The 20,353-nt window shown below is 38.0% G+C and overlaps 1 protein-coding gene and 1 long non-coding RNA gene across 2 annotated transcripts in view; one reads left to right on the forward strand and one right to left on the reverse strand.

Annotated features, from left to right (window-relative positions):
• Nucleotides 1-17,528, forward strand: part of med30 (mediator complex subunit 30) — a 37,023-nt gene extending 19,495 nt beyond the window's left edge. The window contains exon 5 of the mRNA XM_034891294.1: nucleotides 16,700-17,528. Coding sequence (XP_034747185.1) covers nucleotides 16,700-16,795 — 96 coding nt within the window. The 3' untranslated portion in view covers nucleotides 16,796-17,528. The remainder of the gene's footprint in view (nucleotides 1-16,699) is intronic.
• Nucleotides 565-20,353, reverse strand: part of LOC117956317 — a 19,955-nt gene continuing 166 nt past the window's right edge. Inside the window, exons 2-3 of the long non-coding RNA XR_004659231.1 lie at nucleotides 16,038-16,044; nucleotides 565-623 (exon numbers count right to left, since the gene is read on the reverse strand). This is a non-coding gene — a long non-coding RNA (uncharacterized LOC117956317). The remainder of the gene's footprint in view (nucleotides 624-16,037; nucleotides 16,045-20,353) is intronic.

A 20,353-nucleotide genomic window follows, 5' to 3' on the forward strand; every position in this document is an offset into this window, starting at 1 on the left:
TAAATATGAGCGTGTGCCTCTTTGTCCTTGTTGCCTCTATAAAATACTTTTATACTTTGTCATGCATCCCAGTTTGCAGTAGTGTGTATGAAGTATTAGAGTTTATTTGAGCATGTGTGAAAGTCCAGTGTTTACCTCTGCTGCTGTAGAATGTGATGATGCATATCAATTCAGGGTCCCCAGTCTTCCACACTGATTATGTTAACGTGTGCACAATATTCTGTTTTTGCCCTAATTCTGAAAAAGACGATATTCCAACTAAGCTGTTTACATGGTTAAGGAAAGTGAATATTTCACTAATGTTCCTGTTTACATGTAGCTGTGCAAAACAGGATTACTTTCAAAGTTTACCAGCAGCAGCAGACTTGTTGGACCGTTGGAACACAGTGTCCCTCTTTCATTCCTTCAACCAGCTTCTAGAAAAGGTTGCCGTAGCGATGTTTGCGCATATCTAAAAACCTGTTGATATCCAACTCTTTGATAACTCTTTGTTTCTCCTTCTAATCGGGTTTCCAGCCTCGCAAACAATGGCTCTAAAACTTGAATAACACTGGAATATCCCGTGTCTTAATTGGAAAATGCTATAATCGGAAAAAGGCCATATTCTGAATATCCAACCCGAACTTCATGTTTACATGACCTGTATCAAATTCGGAATATTGTCAAATCCGGAGTAATAGTGGAATATTGGTGTGCATGTAAACCGAATTTTTCACTAAGCACTAATCTGGACGGAGGTTTCTGTTATGGGCAAGTGCTGTGGGAATCCACCTCTTTTCTGCCTGCCGGACTGACTGATTGACTGGCTGGCAGAGTGACGGTGCATTTTGCAGAATGGTAGAAGGATGATTCATAGCAACTCTCCGGACTACTTGATAATCATTCCATCTTGGGCGCGGGACAGGCTGTCTTGTCATTGGCACATCACTCATCGTTTGTTCTCTTCATACGTCCCTTTATCGCTCCATCTCTCCATCCTTTTATCTATCCCAGGGGCCTTGGTGTTGACCCTCCACCCGGGTAGCTGGGTTGTAATGCTGGACTTGTGTGACATGGCAGACCCCCCACCGTTTTCTTTGCTGCACCTGCCTGCCTACCCCACCCCTCTGCTGCAGCCTGCCACTGCCACTCGCCTCGCATTTGATTTAATACCAGTCTAAGTGTGAATAAATTCCTGTCACAGCCCATTAAGGAGGCCTTGGAGAGATCTGGCCTGTTATTAATTCTCCACAGCTCTTCACTCCTCTCTTTCTCTCCCCTCTTTTAGTTACTATCTCTCCCACTCTGCTACTGCTCTACCTCCCATGCCCCCTTACCCTCTTCCTCCACCCCTCCTTCACTGCACACTGCCTTGCTTTTTTAATACCGCGTTAATTACAGCGTCTGTCCTCTTTATTCAAAAGGAGATAGGGAGGAATTAAAAACAGGGGGATGTTTGTAATTTCAAATAGAAAAGCCATCCACTGTCTAGCTTTGCTCTTCTTTCCTCTCCAGACCTGTGCGAGCTAGCTGCCGGCTTGGTGTGTGTAATGAATTCCAGTGTCACTTGCTGCCGAGTCTGCCGAGGCCTGATGATAAACAAACTAACTCTAGTAAGACCAGGAGAGAGGGATGCAGCTTGGTTGGCAGATATTCTCTCTCTCTTTCCATCGCCCTCGCTTTGCTCTCTGATTCCCTGCCTCCTCCTCCTCTCTGTTTCTCTTCTCTAGGTGTGTCTCTCTTTCCACTCTCACAGACTTACCCCCATGCTGTTCTTTACTTCCTCTGCTGTTCTGTCTCCCTTTCTCTTTATACCTCCTATTCTTCCATCCCTCGTTCCGTCTATTGCTCCCATCCTGTCTTCCACCGCTATGTTCAGGCTCCAGAATTAGTAGTCTGTGCACAGCAGATGCCCATACCTCTGTCTTATTAGCAGTGTCATATGTGGCCCATCACAGGCTCCCTGTATGCCTAGGGCTTTTTAATTGTTTTGCGGGGGTCAGAGGGGAAGTGTAGCTGCAAAGCTCTTGCGGAGGAGGTATCAGAGTTGGGTTTTTTTTGGCGGGGGAAAATGTGTCTTCCTAGTATTTTGCTGCATTAAGTGTCAAGTGCAACCCCAATTATTTTTGCTTTGTGTTACGGTGTTTAAGGGCCATGTAAGCAATTAGCTTTTTTTAACTATTGTCTGACTGTTGTGGTGTTTAGAACTGTTATTTACATGAAAGGAAAGCTTGAAATAAGTCGGAGAGCCTCGCACTATATTGTGGACATATTTGCTTGTTGTGTTGTAGGTAAGACACTTTAAAATGCACATTAAGGCCAGCTTTATTTTTTCTGATGCCTTTGAGACTGCTTTAAAGAAGAAATGAAATGTAGGATGAAATTGTAAGTACATGAAACAGAGGGAAGTTCACGTAAAAGACCAAAGGTTCCATTAAAAAAAGAGATGTTTTTAAATCCTTTTTAAAGGAGCCAAGGCCCGGCTTACTCTCAAGTCATCGGGCATCCTCTGGAAGAATAAACAACGTGATCATTTGCATAGTAAGTTAGCCAGTCTCATTTCTGTAAAATACTTGACTCTTCAAGGTTCTACATGTCTACATTTCTGCAAGGATTCAGTTTTTTTTTTTTTTTTTACATAAACAAGCAATATTTGATGTGAAATGTGCTGTAGAGATTAAACAAATCAATTCATTTTTCCTTTTTAAAATTCTATAGATTAAGCATCTAATTGAGAAAACTATTGGCAGATTAATCTTTAAAGAAAATAATTGTTGGTTGGAGCTCTATTGATTTGCATTCTGGGCTGTTCCTAAGCTTGGGCTAATAGAAAGTGTGAAAAATAAGGATTAAAAAAAACCCATGTAAAGGATATAAATTCAAGAAAGGAAAAAAAGTATTTGATCCCCTGCTGATTCTATACATTTACCCCCTGACAAAGAAATGATCAGTCTATAATTTTAATGGTAGATTTATTTGAACAGTGAGAGACAGAATAACAACAACAAAAAATCCAGAAAAACGCTTATCATAAATGTTATGAATGGATTTGCATTTTAATAAGGGGGGAACTTACTAGCCCAATCTGTAGTTCAAGTCTATAGGGAGAAAGTTGTGGTCTTTGGCTTCTCTTCAAGTGTCATCCAGGGACGTACTATCTCCGCTAGTGCAGTGTCGGACAGGGAGTTTTCAGTGGAAGTAAATGTTTTGTTAAAGTTAATGGAGTTATTCTCACCAAAACACAATGTGTCCGGTTTTAAAGGGGCTGTACTCGATGTTCAGAAAATTTAATATAGCAGTAAATAACTATTTGAGTGCCATCCTGAGCAGTAATGGCACCTTGAGCAGAGAATGAGTGTCCGTATCAGACACCGAGAGTCGTAAAAAAAGCGCCAGTATTTGACGAATTGGGGAGCGTTCTGTGAAAGCCGTGTGGAGGCAATAACAGAATACTTTTTTTCTGAAAATAGAGTACAGCCCCTTTTAACGGGCATGTTGAAAAGCCAGACACCTCATGACTGGCTAATCTGGGGAAAACAATGTCACCTCTTCTTTGGTGCAACACCGTCTCGCTTTCTTCTTCTTTCAGCATTATTATTTACTTTACATGTCTTTTTTTTCTGCGTTTTTTAGCTTTCTCCGTTCAGTTATCCCGTTGCTGTTGGCGCAGTTCTGCCACACTCCGCTTTGATGCAGAACAATTTTAGCCTAACAACTCTATTTCAATCAAGGAAATATATTTTGCTTCTACCATCTTGCACCACCTCCCTGCTGACTAGTGTGAACAGCATGAAAACCATTGGCTTTGACGTGTTTTTACTTTTTTTGAGGGCGGCATTTCTGGAATTTTAATTTCCCTGCTTTGTGATGACACAAAACACATTCAACTTTTAGTTCGATCGGTAGACCTTGATTCTGGATTGTATGACCTTCTACACTCTCCAGAAATGGTAAAATGCATTCAAACAACTCTGAAACAATTTTAGGATTAGGCTACATGGGTTGTTTTTAAATTAATTTTGGGTTTAAAGTTGTTTTTTTTCTTTTCTTCCAAAAATAGGTGACAGCACCACCATGCCACAATAGTGGCTTGACACGGTACCTAAAAGGTGTTTGTTTTGCGTTCTACATGGAGAATAGGCAGTAGTTTGGATCCTCAGTTCTAATTATATGTATGGACTTCCCACCGTGGTCAGAAAACATAGGGGAGACACTTTGTTTCTCTGACTATGACTCTAGTGGCTATGCGCTCTGAAGCTAATCGCTGTAACTCTCTTACTTCTCCCTCGCTCTATCACACACACACACACACACACACACACACACACACACACACACACACACACACACACACACACACACACACACACACATACACACACAACACATCACAATACAACACACACATATGCCGACTCAATTCACCCATCAGAGCACAAGTATAAACATCAGGCCACTTACGTTATTTGCACTAAAAAGAGTGTATTTGTTATTTATTTAACAAGCATTACTTAATTTGGCCCAGTTGTGACCTGTTGAGGGGCAATAAAAATAAAAAGGCCCAAAACATCTATTGTGTTATTTGTATCGATCCACTACACATATCTACGTACATGGCATTTGATTGGAGGCTAGTCTGACTTTGTCCCACAGCAACATTAAAATAGTTTAGATGTGTGTACATTGTCTTAATAATGTATTGTATTAAGTGTCATTTTCATTATAATATTCAGATTTACCATGAATTTAAAATGCACATGTATTTTAACCCTCATGTTGTTCTTTGGTCAAATTGACCCGTTTTCCTATATCAATGTTCTTTTTAACTACCCAGTTGTAATTCCCCAAAATAACATGATTGATTCCACACAACGCTCTTTGGCAAATCATTTTGGGGTGTCTTATTCAAGTTTATAGCGTTTGAATAAAAATTGAAGTAGTTTTGAAATAGTTCTACAATTTGACATATTCCAGTCTATGATTATCCATCAACATCCTTTAATTTTAGTCCTAATTTCTGCTTTTCTAACTCAATTATTAGGTATAATTAGTTGGGGTCACTTTTGAGCATCTAACAATTTACTTGAAAGTAACGCTTTAGTTACTTTATGAAGTAAGTAGTTACTTTTATAATTTGTAACTGAGTATCTAATGTAGTTACTTTTTGAAAGAAGTAACTAATTACTTTTAAAAAGAAACTTGCCCAACACTGTATGTAATTATCAAACAGTTATGTTGCTTTCTGGAAATAAGAAAATATTGAGCTGAAAGATATTGATTATTAAGCCATATTACCCAGACCTACATAATTGTTCTCCTTTCAACCTCAACTCCTCCTCACACTCATAAAACACAACTCCTGTGAGTGGATTTGAAGCTTTAATTTTGACTTACCTCTAGTTTATCTTTCCAGGAATCCGCCTGCCTGTGTGTGATTGTACCAGTTTCACACATTACTGAGTGACAAAATGCTTTTGACGTCTGAATAACTTAAATCCGTTTTTCTTTTAACCTTATAGAAAGTCTCCGCTGACAATTAAAAAGGCCCTTGAAGTATCATGTTTAGGGTTGCAAATTAGGGATTTTGGCACAATTTAATTTGAAAATCATTTTATTTTTGAAATTATAATTAACCCTTTGCATGCACAGTGCATTCTCAAATTGCATGTGCAGCCCACCAAAACTACTGCACTCTTTAGCCAAAGGACTACATGTATTCAATAAGTCTTGACTGTAGTACTGGTGGGAATATGTTTTATATATATTTTAGCAGTGGAAAGTAGCCTAAAGCAAAGTACACATTATACAACTTAACACCTTCTGCTAGTTTTTGCTAGCTAGTTACCATGTGGACTGTTGCTTGAATGAGCTGAGGAGTTTTAACAATTCTATTTTAAGACATTCCTTTTCTATATTCCTTGTTCACTTTAAAGCAGAAGTTTGCACACAGCCCACATTGTTGGCCCACAAATTCTTCTTCCTGTTAGGTAACTTGCTAGCTAAATAACTCACCACATATCTCATTTCACACTGTATGTATATGACAAATTGCCTATTTGGCAAATAAATTGATTATGTCTGTTTATGAAATGATAAATGGTAAGTTACTATCTGCATATGACAGTGTGAGCAAATAAACCCTGGATTTCCATTTTTTCTATGTTAATACACATAAATTGCCCGTTAATTCACATGGAACATTTTCACCGTGAATATTCCTGTAATTTTGCAACCTTAAAAATGTTTACTTAGAGTGTGAGAGGAGGTTTACAGCTTGGCCTCAGATGATATAAGCTCCTGACAAACATCTGAGAGAGATGAAAGAAAGACGTCCTTCTTGCTCTGAGATTGAGACGACGGGGTATCACTCTGCAAATGCTTTAAACTCAACACTTAAAGTCCATGCACAATCATGCCTACAGTACACACAAACACACAAAACAAATACAAACACACTTTTAACGCTCAGACATCATTTTTTCCAGTCTACAAATCCGCCCTCCAAGGATGTTTTCACTCTCTGCAGCTACTTTCAAACTCTGGCCCTGCCATAAGTTAGCTAGTTAACAGCACAGATGTCAAACAGCAAAGTACTCTAATTAAACAGAGTGAGCAGGAAGCCTCAGCCATTTGACACTGTTTTATGCTGACTGATGAATAGTTGAACGTCTAGAGACCGACCGAGACATCTGTAGGCTGATGTTGTTGGCTGATATCATTATAAGACAGCTATATTGGTGTTTTTGTTATGTTAGGAGTGGGAGATATTAGGCATTGTTTTTCTTTTAATTTATAACAATTTAAAGACATATTCAACAAAAAATCAACAAAATGGTGCATTTGAAAATGATCAATTTCTCCAATTATCAATCACTGTCAATCACCAATTATCAAACAATTTCTCTACCCTTAATTTTCTTAAATCAGATTTATATAAACCACACTAAGTATAATTCTTTTCTTACTGGGAAAGTTAAGAGTTAAGAATTGACTGTTTTAAATTTTTGATGATAAAGTTTATTGCTCAACTGTATCCTAATAACCAAATTGGCAAGGTATTTGCAAAAGAATATGTTTGCTTGCTGTGTGTGAAAAGGATCAAAATAATACGTTACAAATGTATTAAATATAAAACAATTTGCATATGCATCCTCCTCATCAAGGTAGTTAACATATTGTGACTTCTGCAGTGAAGTAGAACCTTTTTTACATGTCATTTAGTCCCTACACAGTAAACATAGGTGTATTTCTTGGATTTTGCACTGCAATTTTGTAATGGTTAAGTTACTTGCGTGGCTGCCCATCCTTGGTTTTAAAGAAACAGCGCTTCAACCACCTTGCCCCTCATTTAATATGACTGGGAACCAAATCATGAAGGTAAGCAAAATCGATGGGGCTACCTGGCAGAGACTCAAGTGCTTAGGAGAGAGCAAGGGGGCACCTAGCCTCAAATACCTCTAAAAGGCCAAATCGATTGCAGCTGTTCTGCACCAGTTGGCTGACACTGCAGGCTTTCAACCTCAATGCTGAGGACATATTGAAAGAACCCCGTTGGTAGGAGTATGCAACAATGACAACATGGCTATTGTATTTCTGCCACTCCTGGAAGAGAAGGCTTTTATCTGCCTTCAAAATCCCTTTAAATGGCTTTATTCCCTTTGGAAAGCCACTGCCAAATACAGAACACACTTGCACTTAAACCTTCCGTTGAGAGAAAGCCATGAACTTTATAAAGTCAATTAAGGCTTTTTTAACTGATGTCAGGCAAATTAAAGCTTCTTGGCCCGGCTCCCTGTGGGTACACTGTCAGGTGGTCAACCAGGGCCCACTTAGCGTCACAGGATTCCCCAAGCAGGGCACAGAGTTGTAAGCAGCTTACTTAGCCCCCAACTCCCTTGTGCTTTCTACGAGGTTTCCTGAGTGGGCAGAGAGTTTTCCTCCAAGTAACATTTCATTTTGGAACATTTTCAGTACTCACACACAATTTTAATCCACAGCAATCTTCACCAAATCATATTTTTTTTATTTCAAATTAACCATGAACAGATGCTGCGTTACCTTGGTCCATGTTTGCTACTGGATCTTGAACTAGTTATGTATGTGGGTCTATTACCCTGAACTATAATCAATATATGTGCTCCCAAAAAAATACAACTTGAAGCCTTTTTCCATATGTAAAATATTTTAAGAAGTGATCAACAAAGGGACATTATATTGGCTAAATATTTATTATTCATATAAATGTGTATTACTAACAACGTTGGCCTCTGGAGTTTGGTTTAGGGAGTTGCATTTTCTTGAGGACATTTTTCATTTTTTAAATTTTTAGGAGAATGCTGGCTTCTGGGAAGGCACCTATATACCTACCTACCATGTATAGCTGAGGCTCATTTGCAAGGTTTTGTCCTACTTATTATGAAACATTATTTAATTAAATTTGACTTGTGTTTCTGCCATGACACTCAATCTCACTGTCTGAGGACCACGAGGGGTTTTGCCTCAGCCTCTGTAAACCATGTGAAATGTAAGGCGTTTTAAAGTAGAACAGCAGGTATTGAGTGTGTGGAGGGTGGTGGAGTTTTCAACCTGCCTCATTCTGGTAGTGATGAGTTGTAGTACAGCGCAAAGGTTTGGTTTGATGAGTCCAAATTTGAGATCTTTGGTTCCAACCGCCGTGTCTTTGTGAGATGCAATAAAGGTGACCGGATGGATTCTACACACCTGGTTCCCGCCGTGAAGCATGGAGGAGGAGGTGTGATGGTGTGGGGGTGCTTTGCTGGTGACGCTGTTGGGGATTTATTCCAAATTGAAGGCATACTGAACCAGCATGGCTACCACAGCATCCTGCAGCGACATGCCATCCCATCCGGTTTGCGTTTAGTTGGACCATCATTTAATTTTCAATAGGACAATGACCCTAAACACGCCTCCAGGCTGTGTTAGGGCTACTTGACCAAGAAGGAGAGTGATGGAATGCTGCACCTGCACAGCCGGACCTTAACACAATTGAGATGGTTTAGGAAGAGCTGGACCACAGAGTGAAAGCAAAAGGGCCAACTAGTGCTAAGCTTCTCCGGGAACTCCTTCAAGACTGTTGGGAAACAATTTCAGGTGACTACCTCTTGAAGCTCATCAAGAGAATGCCAAGAGTGTGCAAAGCAGTAATCAGAGCAAAGGGTGGCTACTTTGAAGAAACTAGAATATAAGACATGTTTTCAGTTATTTCACATTTTTTTGTTAAGAACATAATTCCTGATGTTTTCATTCATAGTTTTGATGCCTTCACTGAGAATGTACAATGTAAATAGTCATGAATATAAAGGAAACATATTGAATGAGAAGGTGTGTCCAAACATTTGGCCTGTACTGTCTATTATGGTCAAAAGTTTGGGGTCATTTAGACATTTCCATTGCACTCCAGTGGAGACAGAATCAGTTACGTTGTTGTTTTTTAACCAGGGCAGCAGTTTTCACATTACATTATGTGCTTACATAATTGCAAAAGGGTTCTCCAATGTTAGTTTTTTAAAATATCGGATTAGTTATATATAAATGAATAAAAGAAATGCTGTCACGTCATTCTGTCTTCTCCATTAGGGATCAGGTTCTGTAGTTTTTTATCAAGTCTTTCCCAAACACTCATCCTTTTTTAAGACATTTTAATATTATGGGTGGTAGATACATATTTATGCAATTAACTTGTCGGTCGTCCCTTTGTTGTGAGTGCCTTCCTGCAATTATTGATTTTGGCGGTTGTTTTGTTGACGCTGGTGAAGTTTATCCACACTTTGGATGGTTTAAGTTAAGGCGGTCCTTCATGTTTATTCAGTCAGTTTTGTAACATTAACATTAGATAAGTAATTCATTGGTTGCAGACCTTAAAGAATCCCGGTATTTTACCATTTTGGAACCAATTCCAACCTTTTTCTCTCCTTTCCTCTCATCTCTTCTCATTTCCTTTCCTCTCCTCTCCTCTACCTAATCCCTTCTTCTCACTCACAGACACTAACACTTGTAATTCCCAGCCAGATCCGTCGGAGTCAAAGCTGCGATTTGAGTCGTCAGCGACAGGGCGGATTAGCAGAAGAATCCTGAGTGAAAGCACCACTTGCTATATTCCCCCTCTCTCCTTCTGTGTGCGTGTGTGTGTATTTCAATCTAAGTTGTTTCTTCTCCACCATTATCTCATAGATTCTCATTAAAAGCAATGCTAGCGTTTTTAAAGCATGGTGGTCATGTTTTGAATCGTAGATGAAATGGGTGAAATGGCTAAAAAGCAGATGAATACCTAATTAGAAGATTAGCTTGATTTTTCTATAAAGGTGTAGTACATTAAAAACATAAAAACTCCCCAATCGGCTTTTCTTGTGGAGCAACAGAATTAATAATATACATTTGCCAATTATCAAGCTTGGTATTTCTGAAGAATAGGGTTGGAAGGAATCGGACCGGATCATAACGCAAATTTCTGTTCCTCATTTCGGTTCCACTTTGTCGACGGAAATATTTTTCCTCTGTTGCTCCAAAATCGGCGTAAAAATATCACTCTCTCTGTAGTCTACCGTTAACTAGCTACTGCAAATGTAGGCTTTTAAAATGCCATATTTTCCCTCTGGGCTCACCAAAATGGATGTAAAAGCATATTAACCATTCAATGCACATGATTGCTAGCAAACACATTACACTGCTGCTAGTCTATCGCTAGCTAGCTAGCTTTTAGTGCATTTCAAATGTCTAAAGCAAAGTGGTTGAAAGTGTGGCCGTTTTTCGTAGCCAAGGATTCCGACATCGCAAAATGCAACAAATGTTTCAAAACAATTACGTGCAAAGGGTAAAAATCCAAACAATACCCAACCCTACTGAAGAAGCCCTGTAGTTTGATGGCCTATGTTTGCCAAATTCAAAGTGTTTACAGATTACAATTTTGTGCTGAGTTGTTGTGTCCGAGCTGTCACAGAATGACTTTTGAGCAGTGGTGTATTGCAGTGACAGAAATCCATTCACTTCTAATTAAAAGCAATCTCTAATTTTGTGACTAATGGATTTCAGGTCAGGGAATGTCTTTTGGTGGCCCTAGCCAGGATCTGTCAAGACATGATACGGCAGGTTCAGCTTCTCTCGTGGCAACGTTTCACTGGAGCAGAATTTTAATAAAGTGATTTTGATGAAAAATTCATTCTTTCCTTACACCCTTCCACTGAGGACAGCTTCTTTGATCTTATTTGGATGGGTATGGGAGAAAGGGAGCATGAAGAAGGGTGTCTGCGAAAAGCCGAAATAGAGAAGCAGCAAAGAAGACGAAGTAGCAGCCCTTCATCTATTTCATTCAAGCAAACTGTCATCTGTCCTGTTAGCTAAGAGCTCTCCGTCCCTTTTCCTACTGTTCTGTTTTTAAAGGCTACAGCTAAGGATGGAGCCGCTGTCATCTACTCCACTATGCACAACCCATCTCTGTGTAATCTGCGGCTATTTTATAACTGAAATTCAAACTGATTGGGTTGTTATAAAGTTGATGGTGAACAAAGCATCAGATACTGTCAGAATAAAAGCTGCAAAGACTAATGGACTCTAGTTGTTGTCAGTCTGTGACTCAACAGCTGTATAGGACTCTTTTTTTTTTCGTTTTAAGAGACAGTTGAGGACAAAGGAAGAAATGAGACTTGTACGCTAATAGAGCAATGATGGCAGGACAGGAAATTACGTAAAAAATCTAACAGTTGTACAGGCTGTTAATCAAGACAGGTGAGAGTTGTGTTTCTGAATGTCAAAGCTTTACATAGAAAAGTCAAAAACACGTAATTAATTATTTAAAACGCAAAAATAAATCAGTACATAACTGTATCGCTGTGCTTGTTGCTTTTAAATATGGCTGGCTACAACCAACAGTCCTTTTCATCATCCATTAATCTACTGATTATTGTTTAGTCAGTAAAATGTAAAACAAATAGTAAAAACTTTCTATTGTAAGAGCAAAAGATGACCTCTTTTAATGTCTTTTTACTCCAAATAAAATTCTTAATCTCTCTCTCTCTCTCTCTCTCTCTCTCTCTCTCTCTCTCTCTCTCTCTCTCTCTCTCTCTCTCTCTCTCTCTATATATAATATAAAGCACTCAAAAGCAAAAAATCTTCACTTTTGAAAGCTAGAACCATTGATAAAGATGTCCATGTTAACCACGTTCAAGGTGTTTTAGATTAGTTTTTATTATCAATTATTCTGCCAGTTACTTAAGATTATGTTACCAGAAAAAAGTGACAAATGTCCATCAAATATTTTCTGAAACCCAAAGTGACAATGACCGTTAGTCCAAGACAAATATCTTCAGTTTACTATACCACAAAGAAAAGCAGCATATCCTCAAAATTAAGAAGCTGAAACAAGGTAATGTTTGAAATTCTGACTTCATAAATTACTTAAATGATTTACCACTTATCAAAATTGTTACTGATTAATTTTCACCTCTACTTTTACATACACTGGGAGTGATAACATCTGACGTAGGAGATTAAACCAATGTAGGTCAGACCAGTGCGACTATAGTTACGCTATATTCAACTTGGTCTTAGAAACCGTTCTTACTGGATTGGAATTTGACGTAATTTGTAAAATGTCCATTAGGCTGAGCTGCAGTTACAGGGACTAGAATTGCCCTCCTGCCAAAATGTTAAATCTCTTAAGAAGACAGGTTGCCAAAACTCTGTCCAATAAACAAACTCCTTATCAGTCCATGTGACTTTTGTTTACAAGGCAACTTAGTTTGCTTGCAACAAGACTGTTTGCAAAACAGATCTCACCCTGGCTTGTCCTTTGCCCAGATGTGCTGTAAGTGCACCTGAGAGCTTTACATGACCTTCTCCTCTGGCTCTCTGATCGCACACAGATATTGGGTGTGCACACCTACTACATGTAATAAAAACTTCGATGCAATATTTCAAAACAACCCCCCAACAACTGAATTGATTAGATCGACAGAGAAGTTATTATAAACAATACTTTAAGGACAAATTCATTTCTTATTCACAAAATGTGAGGATTTGCTGCTTTTCTCTGTTTTGACTAGTTGTTTGAAGACATTCATTTTGGGCGATGATTTGTTTTTTAGGAATATTTTCCAGACTGAGACGGACTGTCTTGGCCAATACCCGCTTAATAAAGTCAGTATTGTCGCAATACCTATCCAATGGATGCCTATCCCTAGTGCAGTCTGACGCACGCTCACACAAATAAAATCACACACAGACATTTTCAGGTGCAGCCACACCCTCACAGACCCTCACAGACACACACACGTACGCACACTGCCATGTACATCAAACTATAAAACATGCACCTGCACACTTTTCAGACACACACTCACATACTCACATCACACATCTCCTCTGTGCGTGCCAATCTCCATTTCCATTCCATGTCGGGTCATTGTGCTTTTTCCCTCTCTCCTCCACCAGTCCGCCGACGTCTGCCAGCGTTTACAGGTTATTTGAAGCAGGGAGGCAGTCTGCCAGTCTGCAGGAGGCCTTCAGAGACAGGAGCTCAGACAGCGCTTCCTTGTTTACTTTCATGAGTTCATGACTGGCCACTGCTGCCGCCGATGCAGTGTCAGACATGTCAGAAAGTGCCTAATGTTTTCGACTGCAAAAGCATCAAAAATATTATTGTGGAGCTGACCTGCTAAGTGGCATGCCAAGAAATGAGTTTGTGTAATATGTGTAAAAGCATTGTTATTAAGAATTTTCTTTTTTTAAATGCATCGGAGCTTCTTTTCTGTGCTTTGTTCTCTGTAGTATAACCTTTTTCCAAACATCGCATTATAGGTATGAAGGATTAGAGTTACGCTAATTACATGGTTATGAATAGAATTATATCTCCCTGAGGTTACTGAACAATTTCTGTGATAATAGCAGTCTTGTTATTCATAAATCAGTGTATGCCAGCAAGCCTTTTTGTGAATGTGCCGTGAAGGCTTCGCTGCCTCCATAGTCTTATTTCCACTGTGAAAAATGTGGAATTTCATGTCTGGTTTCAAAGAAATCTTAGAGTAGAGTCTGGATTCAAAAGTAGCACATTTTGTCTTTGAAGCCAAATCTGCCAGTTAACGCTTGAAAGATATATCTGTTATTGCAGCTTTTTTCCTTTGAAATGTTGTGTATAAAAAAAGAGTTTTGGACCAGTGTTATATTCTTTGTGTAAAAAGTGTTTTACTGAAATTACAAAGGCTCATAATATCATGCCATTAATACAGAGTAATAAATGACTGAGATATTTCAAGAACTTACTCGTCAGGTTAATGAGGCATATCCCATGTAACACACACACACAGACACACACACACAGACACAGTTAAAGTGAAAGTCAAAGAGAGAGAGAGAGAGATAAAAAGAGAAAAGAGTGAGAGAGCTTAAGAGGCAGTGAGAGCCCCCCAGAGAGAGAGACTAGACGGCCTCCAAATGTTCCACTCTGGAATATCTTCAAGGACAATCAGCTAAACAGCTGATAATAAGAGAGCTGTGTGGAATCGATTGCTCAAGGTGTTATCTGCACTGTTAAAATGGCGGGTAATTAGTCATGGCTAAAGGAGTGTTGCCGAGAGAGTGAAATGGATTTAATCTTAATAGATTTCACTGCACTGCAGATACAGTAGCTCCTGAGTGAGTAAGCTCTTCCCCCCACCCTCCCACCCCCCTCTCTTTCTATCTCCTTCTCTTGCTATCTGTCAGAAGAAAAGTAGCTGTAGCTGTGATGTACCTGAATTTGCCTGAACATTGATTGTAGATGTTTTGTTACTTGTTCCAAAGCAGTACACATTTGGCAGCTATGCCGGGTTTATTCAGAGTCCAGCAGCAGCTCCAGAGCCATTATTTGTTAAAGTATAAAGCTCGGGCAATGAGCTACTTCAGACCATGGCAGCTGTTGACTTAGAGATCTTGGTAGCGCATTCAGAGGCAGTCAGCAGACAAAGCCCTCAGTGACTGACGGGGAGATTGGGTTGTTTGCTCCTCTGTGATGTACCTGTACAAGCCTGAGGCAGGCCAGATGTGTTAGTTTAGCGATTAGCAGAGGCTAGGATTGATAAAGTCAACTAAAATACTCAGTGGTTGGGGAGAGGTCTGTGGGCAGGTGGGAAACCGTTGTTTATTGTATGTTGGAGACAAAAATGAAATGAAAGAAACAAACTTAAAGATGGCTTTCTAACTTTTATTTAACCTCGCCCCACCACATACAAACAGTTAAAGATAAGGTGGGGTTATTTTTTTTTATTTTTTTTTACTGTCAATAAATCCTATGAAAAACTAATCCAACAATTCATTAGTCTGTTTCCCTACTTTGACATTTTTTACCATGTCTATTGTACTCAACCCCAGGCCCCATTCATTCCTACTGAGGATGTAAATCTTCAGAAATGTAAATATAATTACATTTTTAGTCCCACTAATTTCATGGCTGTGGGTATGGCTGTAGTATGTTGGTCCGTTGATCACATACTTTGGTCCAAATACCTCAACAACTATTGGATGGATTGCCATCATAGTTTGTAAAGACATTCATGGTTTCCATGCGCTTAATCATTATGACTTTGGTGATTCTCTAACTTGTCATCTGCTGCCACCAGCGAGTCAAAGTTTATTTTTAATGTACCAATACTTTGCTACATGACCAAATAAGTGAAAACTAATGGCATTCCAATCAGCTCAGCTGTTTTTGCTGTAATGTTTGCATGATAACATGCTAAACTAAGATGGTGAATATGGTCATTTTGGTTTTATTAACTTTATTAACTTTCTTTATTAATTTGGCATTTGCACATTTCGGTTTTCCCATCCTGTATATATTCAAATATTTGTTCTTTTATTTTATTCCTATTATTATTTCATGTATAGTGTATGTATGTATATTTTTCCTAGTATCTCATTTATATTTATATTCTGTGTTGTACGACTGATTTACGTGTGCTGCCGTAACACCGTAATTTCCCATTTCTCTTGGGATCAATACACATCTATCTATCTATCTATCTATCTATCTATCTATCTAGAGATGTGTTTTTTGTGTTTTTGTACACAATAGAGCTCAGTGACACAGATGAATTAGTTAATTCAGGCTTTGGCTGCTCATACAATACTTAGGATCAATTTGAATTTATTGAAGGTTTTAGGCTTTTATATGGCTTTGTTGTCACACTTATATCTGGCAAAAGCTGTTATACTCTCCATGAATCAGTCTCCATTTTCAAAACTTTACAAAACAGTAATAACTTGGACTAATACTAAATTTGAAGACAGGAAACAGAATCTTGGAACTATGTTTCTCACAGGATTTCCTGCAGATAAAAACCTCCCTGTTCATTTTCTCATGCCAGCAGCAAAACGGAAACAGTCATTAGGAACGAGATTACATCTGGAACCTGTTTGTCTCAGTACTGTGGTCCAATAAATTATATTTTAGAGGACTTCCAGTGGTGTAGAAAGTGTGAAGTGTATGTTGTGTTGATAGCATGATTCTAATGTAGTGCTCAAATCTGGCTCTATAGGACTTTTCAAAGCTACAGTATACGTGCAACTTTAATACCTTGTAAGCCGAGTGTTTTGTTGGTTGTTTGACCTTTCGGTCTTTTGTAAACCTGTAGTTTCATTCTTTTAGCAGAACCAAATGAATTATGACATTCATATTTGTTTGTCTAAAAATATGTAATATTTCTTTGCTTTTTGTCATTGTTTCCTGTAGAAGCTAAAGCAGAAGAACCAGCAGCTGAAGCAGATCATGGACCAACTCCGCAACCTCATTTGGGAGATCAACTCCATGCTTGCTGTCAGGAGCTAAAACAAACACACATTTATACACAACGCACGCAGACACACACACACACACACAAAAATACCACAAAATGGGATTATTTGGTCGTGAACTGGACGTGCGACAGGGTACCACAGGCTGGCTGAGGCTGCACTTTACAGAAGAAGCAGGGACTTTGGCAATATAACCCTGTTTCCTGAAGAAGAAGTAAAACAATAGAAGGAAAACCGAGAGGAGACACATGAAGACAAAATGGCGCTTGACACCACAGAGACATGAAGAGAGGCCCAATAAAACACCGGGAGGGAGGGAGGGGGGCAGGTGACATCTGAGTGGACGATGGCAGAAGAAATTCTGTTTACCTCGATATTCTGCATTTCAATCCACATAATAACTTATAATAATGAATTAATAGTTAAAATATTAACTTTTATGTATTTGTAGGCACTAGCTCAAGAAAGGGGGGGCATTTCCTGTATCGACACGTTGGAATATTCTATTTAATCCATCATGTATTTAAACCAAGTGAAGCCCTACATTTAAAAAGCTTTTATATGATCCATAAAAATGTTAGGAAGGACAAACACTGTGGCCAAATTATGAGTCTTATTCTTACTATATTGACCTGCTTTTTTATTTGATGCAATATGTAAACTCATCTATGCTCTGCTCTGATTGGACTTGACATGTCAATACAATACTCTGTTAAGGATTCTGCTGAACTGTAAATCTTGCTGTGATTTAAAAAAAAAAGAGTCAACGCTGTTTTGTGCTGTGCTTTTCTTTGTCTGTTTATCTGTTGTTTATCGCGTCTGTATTTATCAAGCATTTCAAAATCACTCCTTGCGTTAATCTATAGTCAACTATATATCGGATGATAGTAACAAAAATGAATCTAGATACAGATTCCTCTTGACATTTTACATTGTAAGAATCAGCTTATCAGTGCTCTTTGGTGGGCAAATAATGCTACGGTGACAATGTTCCTTAAAGATCTTAAACCTGGTTTGGCATTTCTTGTTACGTATCAGCCGTCATATGCACAGATACTGATGGATCTGAGATAAGCTAATACGCTCAAAGTTATGCCAACTTAGCCATTTTACCTGTCGAGCTCGGTTGGGATCTGCACCGTAACAAAATAACTCTTAAATGTGGCCCAGCGAGGTTATTTTAAAGGAATAAATTAACTATCAAATCAATAAAACCCACAGTTTGAGTGAGTGCAGCTTGTATTTAGTAAGTAGATAAATAATGTGTAATTGGACCATTATCTGAGGATGTGTTGAGAGTGATCAAAGTTGATTTATTTCTGCAGAAATAGTCCCAAATAGGACAAAAGTCTTCCCTATCACTCAGGACATTTAAGGCCTTTAGGAGGGATTTCCTCAGGTGCATGATAAATACTGGCCGGTTTTTATTGATACTGTATGAGGCCAGCTAATTCAACTAGGGGGAGCTTTTGGTCTCTCTTTACGTTGTGTACCTTTACCCAGACAAAATTGTTTTATTGATGAGAAATGACAGATGAAGTAAGAGAGAAAAAGAAGAATTCATAAAGGACCTCATTCAATACAAACATGGCTAAAATCTGAGTACATGTGCGCACACAAACACTCCACTGTCAGCTCACAGATATGCATGAGATAATATGCACGATATGGGTGCGTTTAATAATTCAGAGCAAAGACGGGGTCATATCTAAGATGTGTTATGAGGGTATGGTCCTCAGGGAGACCCAGAAGGACAGATGCAGCATTAGAGCAGCGAGTAAAAAGAAGAAAAATCAATGCTCTGAGTAGTGACTTATAAACCCCTCCTCAGTTGTCTAATACAAAGGTGGTTATTTTATCTCCGAGGGCAAGCAGAATTATTTCTGGACAAATGGAGTGTGGAACTCCCCGACCTGTGCCAAGGCAGAAGTCAGGGACTGAGTACTTGTCAATGCGAATGATAAAGCTAATAAAAATGTAATAGGTTATACTCTGATGTTTACATAAATTAAACAGTGTCAGTGGAGGGAATGGAATTTAGGAGAAGCAGGTATGACTATTTGCTGTGCTAATTGTGGAGAATTGGTCCTTGATTGTAAGGAACTGAGGCCCAAACTGGGTTTTTGTTTCACTCTAGTCTAATGCAGATTAAATCCTTTTTTTCACACTATTTCCTTGTCCCAGACACATTCTCTTGATCTAAGACAACATTCAGAAAGCTTTTAAGCTTTTTTTTTTTTTTTGCCATTTTTATGACTTTTTCTTCCTACAATACTAGAATTTTTTTTTTACATTTTTCCACATACTACACTGAGTTTTTAAGACTTTTTCGACATACTGTATTATTCAATGATTCTTTTTTTTTACTTGTTTGTACCTACTATTCTATGACCTTTTTCAGCATACTATACTATTTTTTTTAAACTCCTATAATACCATGGAATGTTTGTGACTTTTTTTTTACATACTATTTTATGACTTTTTATGTATTTTATTCAACATACTACACTATGACTTTTTTAAGACTTTTTCGCCATACTACACTATGACTTTTTTAACTGTTTCTATATACTATACTACGACTTTTTTTTCAACATACTATACTATTACTTTTTAACTCCTATAATACCATGGAATGTTTGTGACTTTTTTTTACATACTATTTTATGACTTTTTATGTATTTTATTCAACATACTACACTATGACTTTTTTAAGACTTTTTCGACATACTACACTATGACTTTTTTATCTTTTTTTCAACATATTATACCATGACATTTTCAAAGACTTTTTCGACATACTATACTATTACTTTTTTGTCTTTTTCAACATATTATACTATGACTTTGTATGACTTTTTAAAGACTTTTTCAACATACCATACTATGACTTTTTGTCTTTTTTTCAACATATTATACTATGACATTTTCAAAGACTTTTTCAACATACCATTCTATGACTTTTTGTCTTTTTTTCAACATATTATACTATGACATTTTCAAAGACTTTTTCAACATACTATACTATGACTTTTTTGTCTTTTTTTCAACATACCATACTATGCCTTTTTTATGCCTTTTTGCTACCTAAAATTCTATGATTTTTTTAAGAACGTTTTTTGATATACTATACTATGACTTTTATTAGACACACTATACTTTGACTTTTTCATGAGTTTGTTTTAACTTTTCTTTGACACACTAATTATTTGTTGTCGTCAGTAATGTGAATAATAAATAAAACTCCAAACCAATGCAATTTAGCCTTCACCTGTAGCTCAGTGAGATAAACTGCTGCAAATAAAATCAAGAATTAGAGGTTAAGGGTTCAATTCTTAATAATACTATTAATCTTTTGTAATTTTTTTTGGGGACATAGGATACTATGACGTTTTTATGACTTTTTATAACATACTGTAGTATGACTTTAGTCATACTAAACTATGACTTTTTCCACAATCTAACCATGACTTTTTGTCTTCAGTAATATGTATGATAAATATAACCCCAAATCAATGACCTGTGGGCTTCATAGATAGCTCAGTGAGATGAGCTGCTGACGAAAAAAGTTTGGAGGTTGAGGGTTCAATTA

The sequence above is a fragment of the Etheostoma cragini genome, chromosome 14 (genome assembly GCF_013103735.1).
Source record: "Etheostoma cragini isolate CJK2018 chromosome 14, CSU_Ecrag_1.0, whole genome shotgun sequence".
Classification (NCBI taxonomy): domain Eukaryota; kingdom Metazoa; phylum Chordata; class Actinopteri; order Perciformes; family Percidae; genus Etheostoma; species Etheostoma cragini.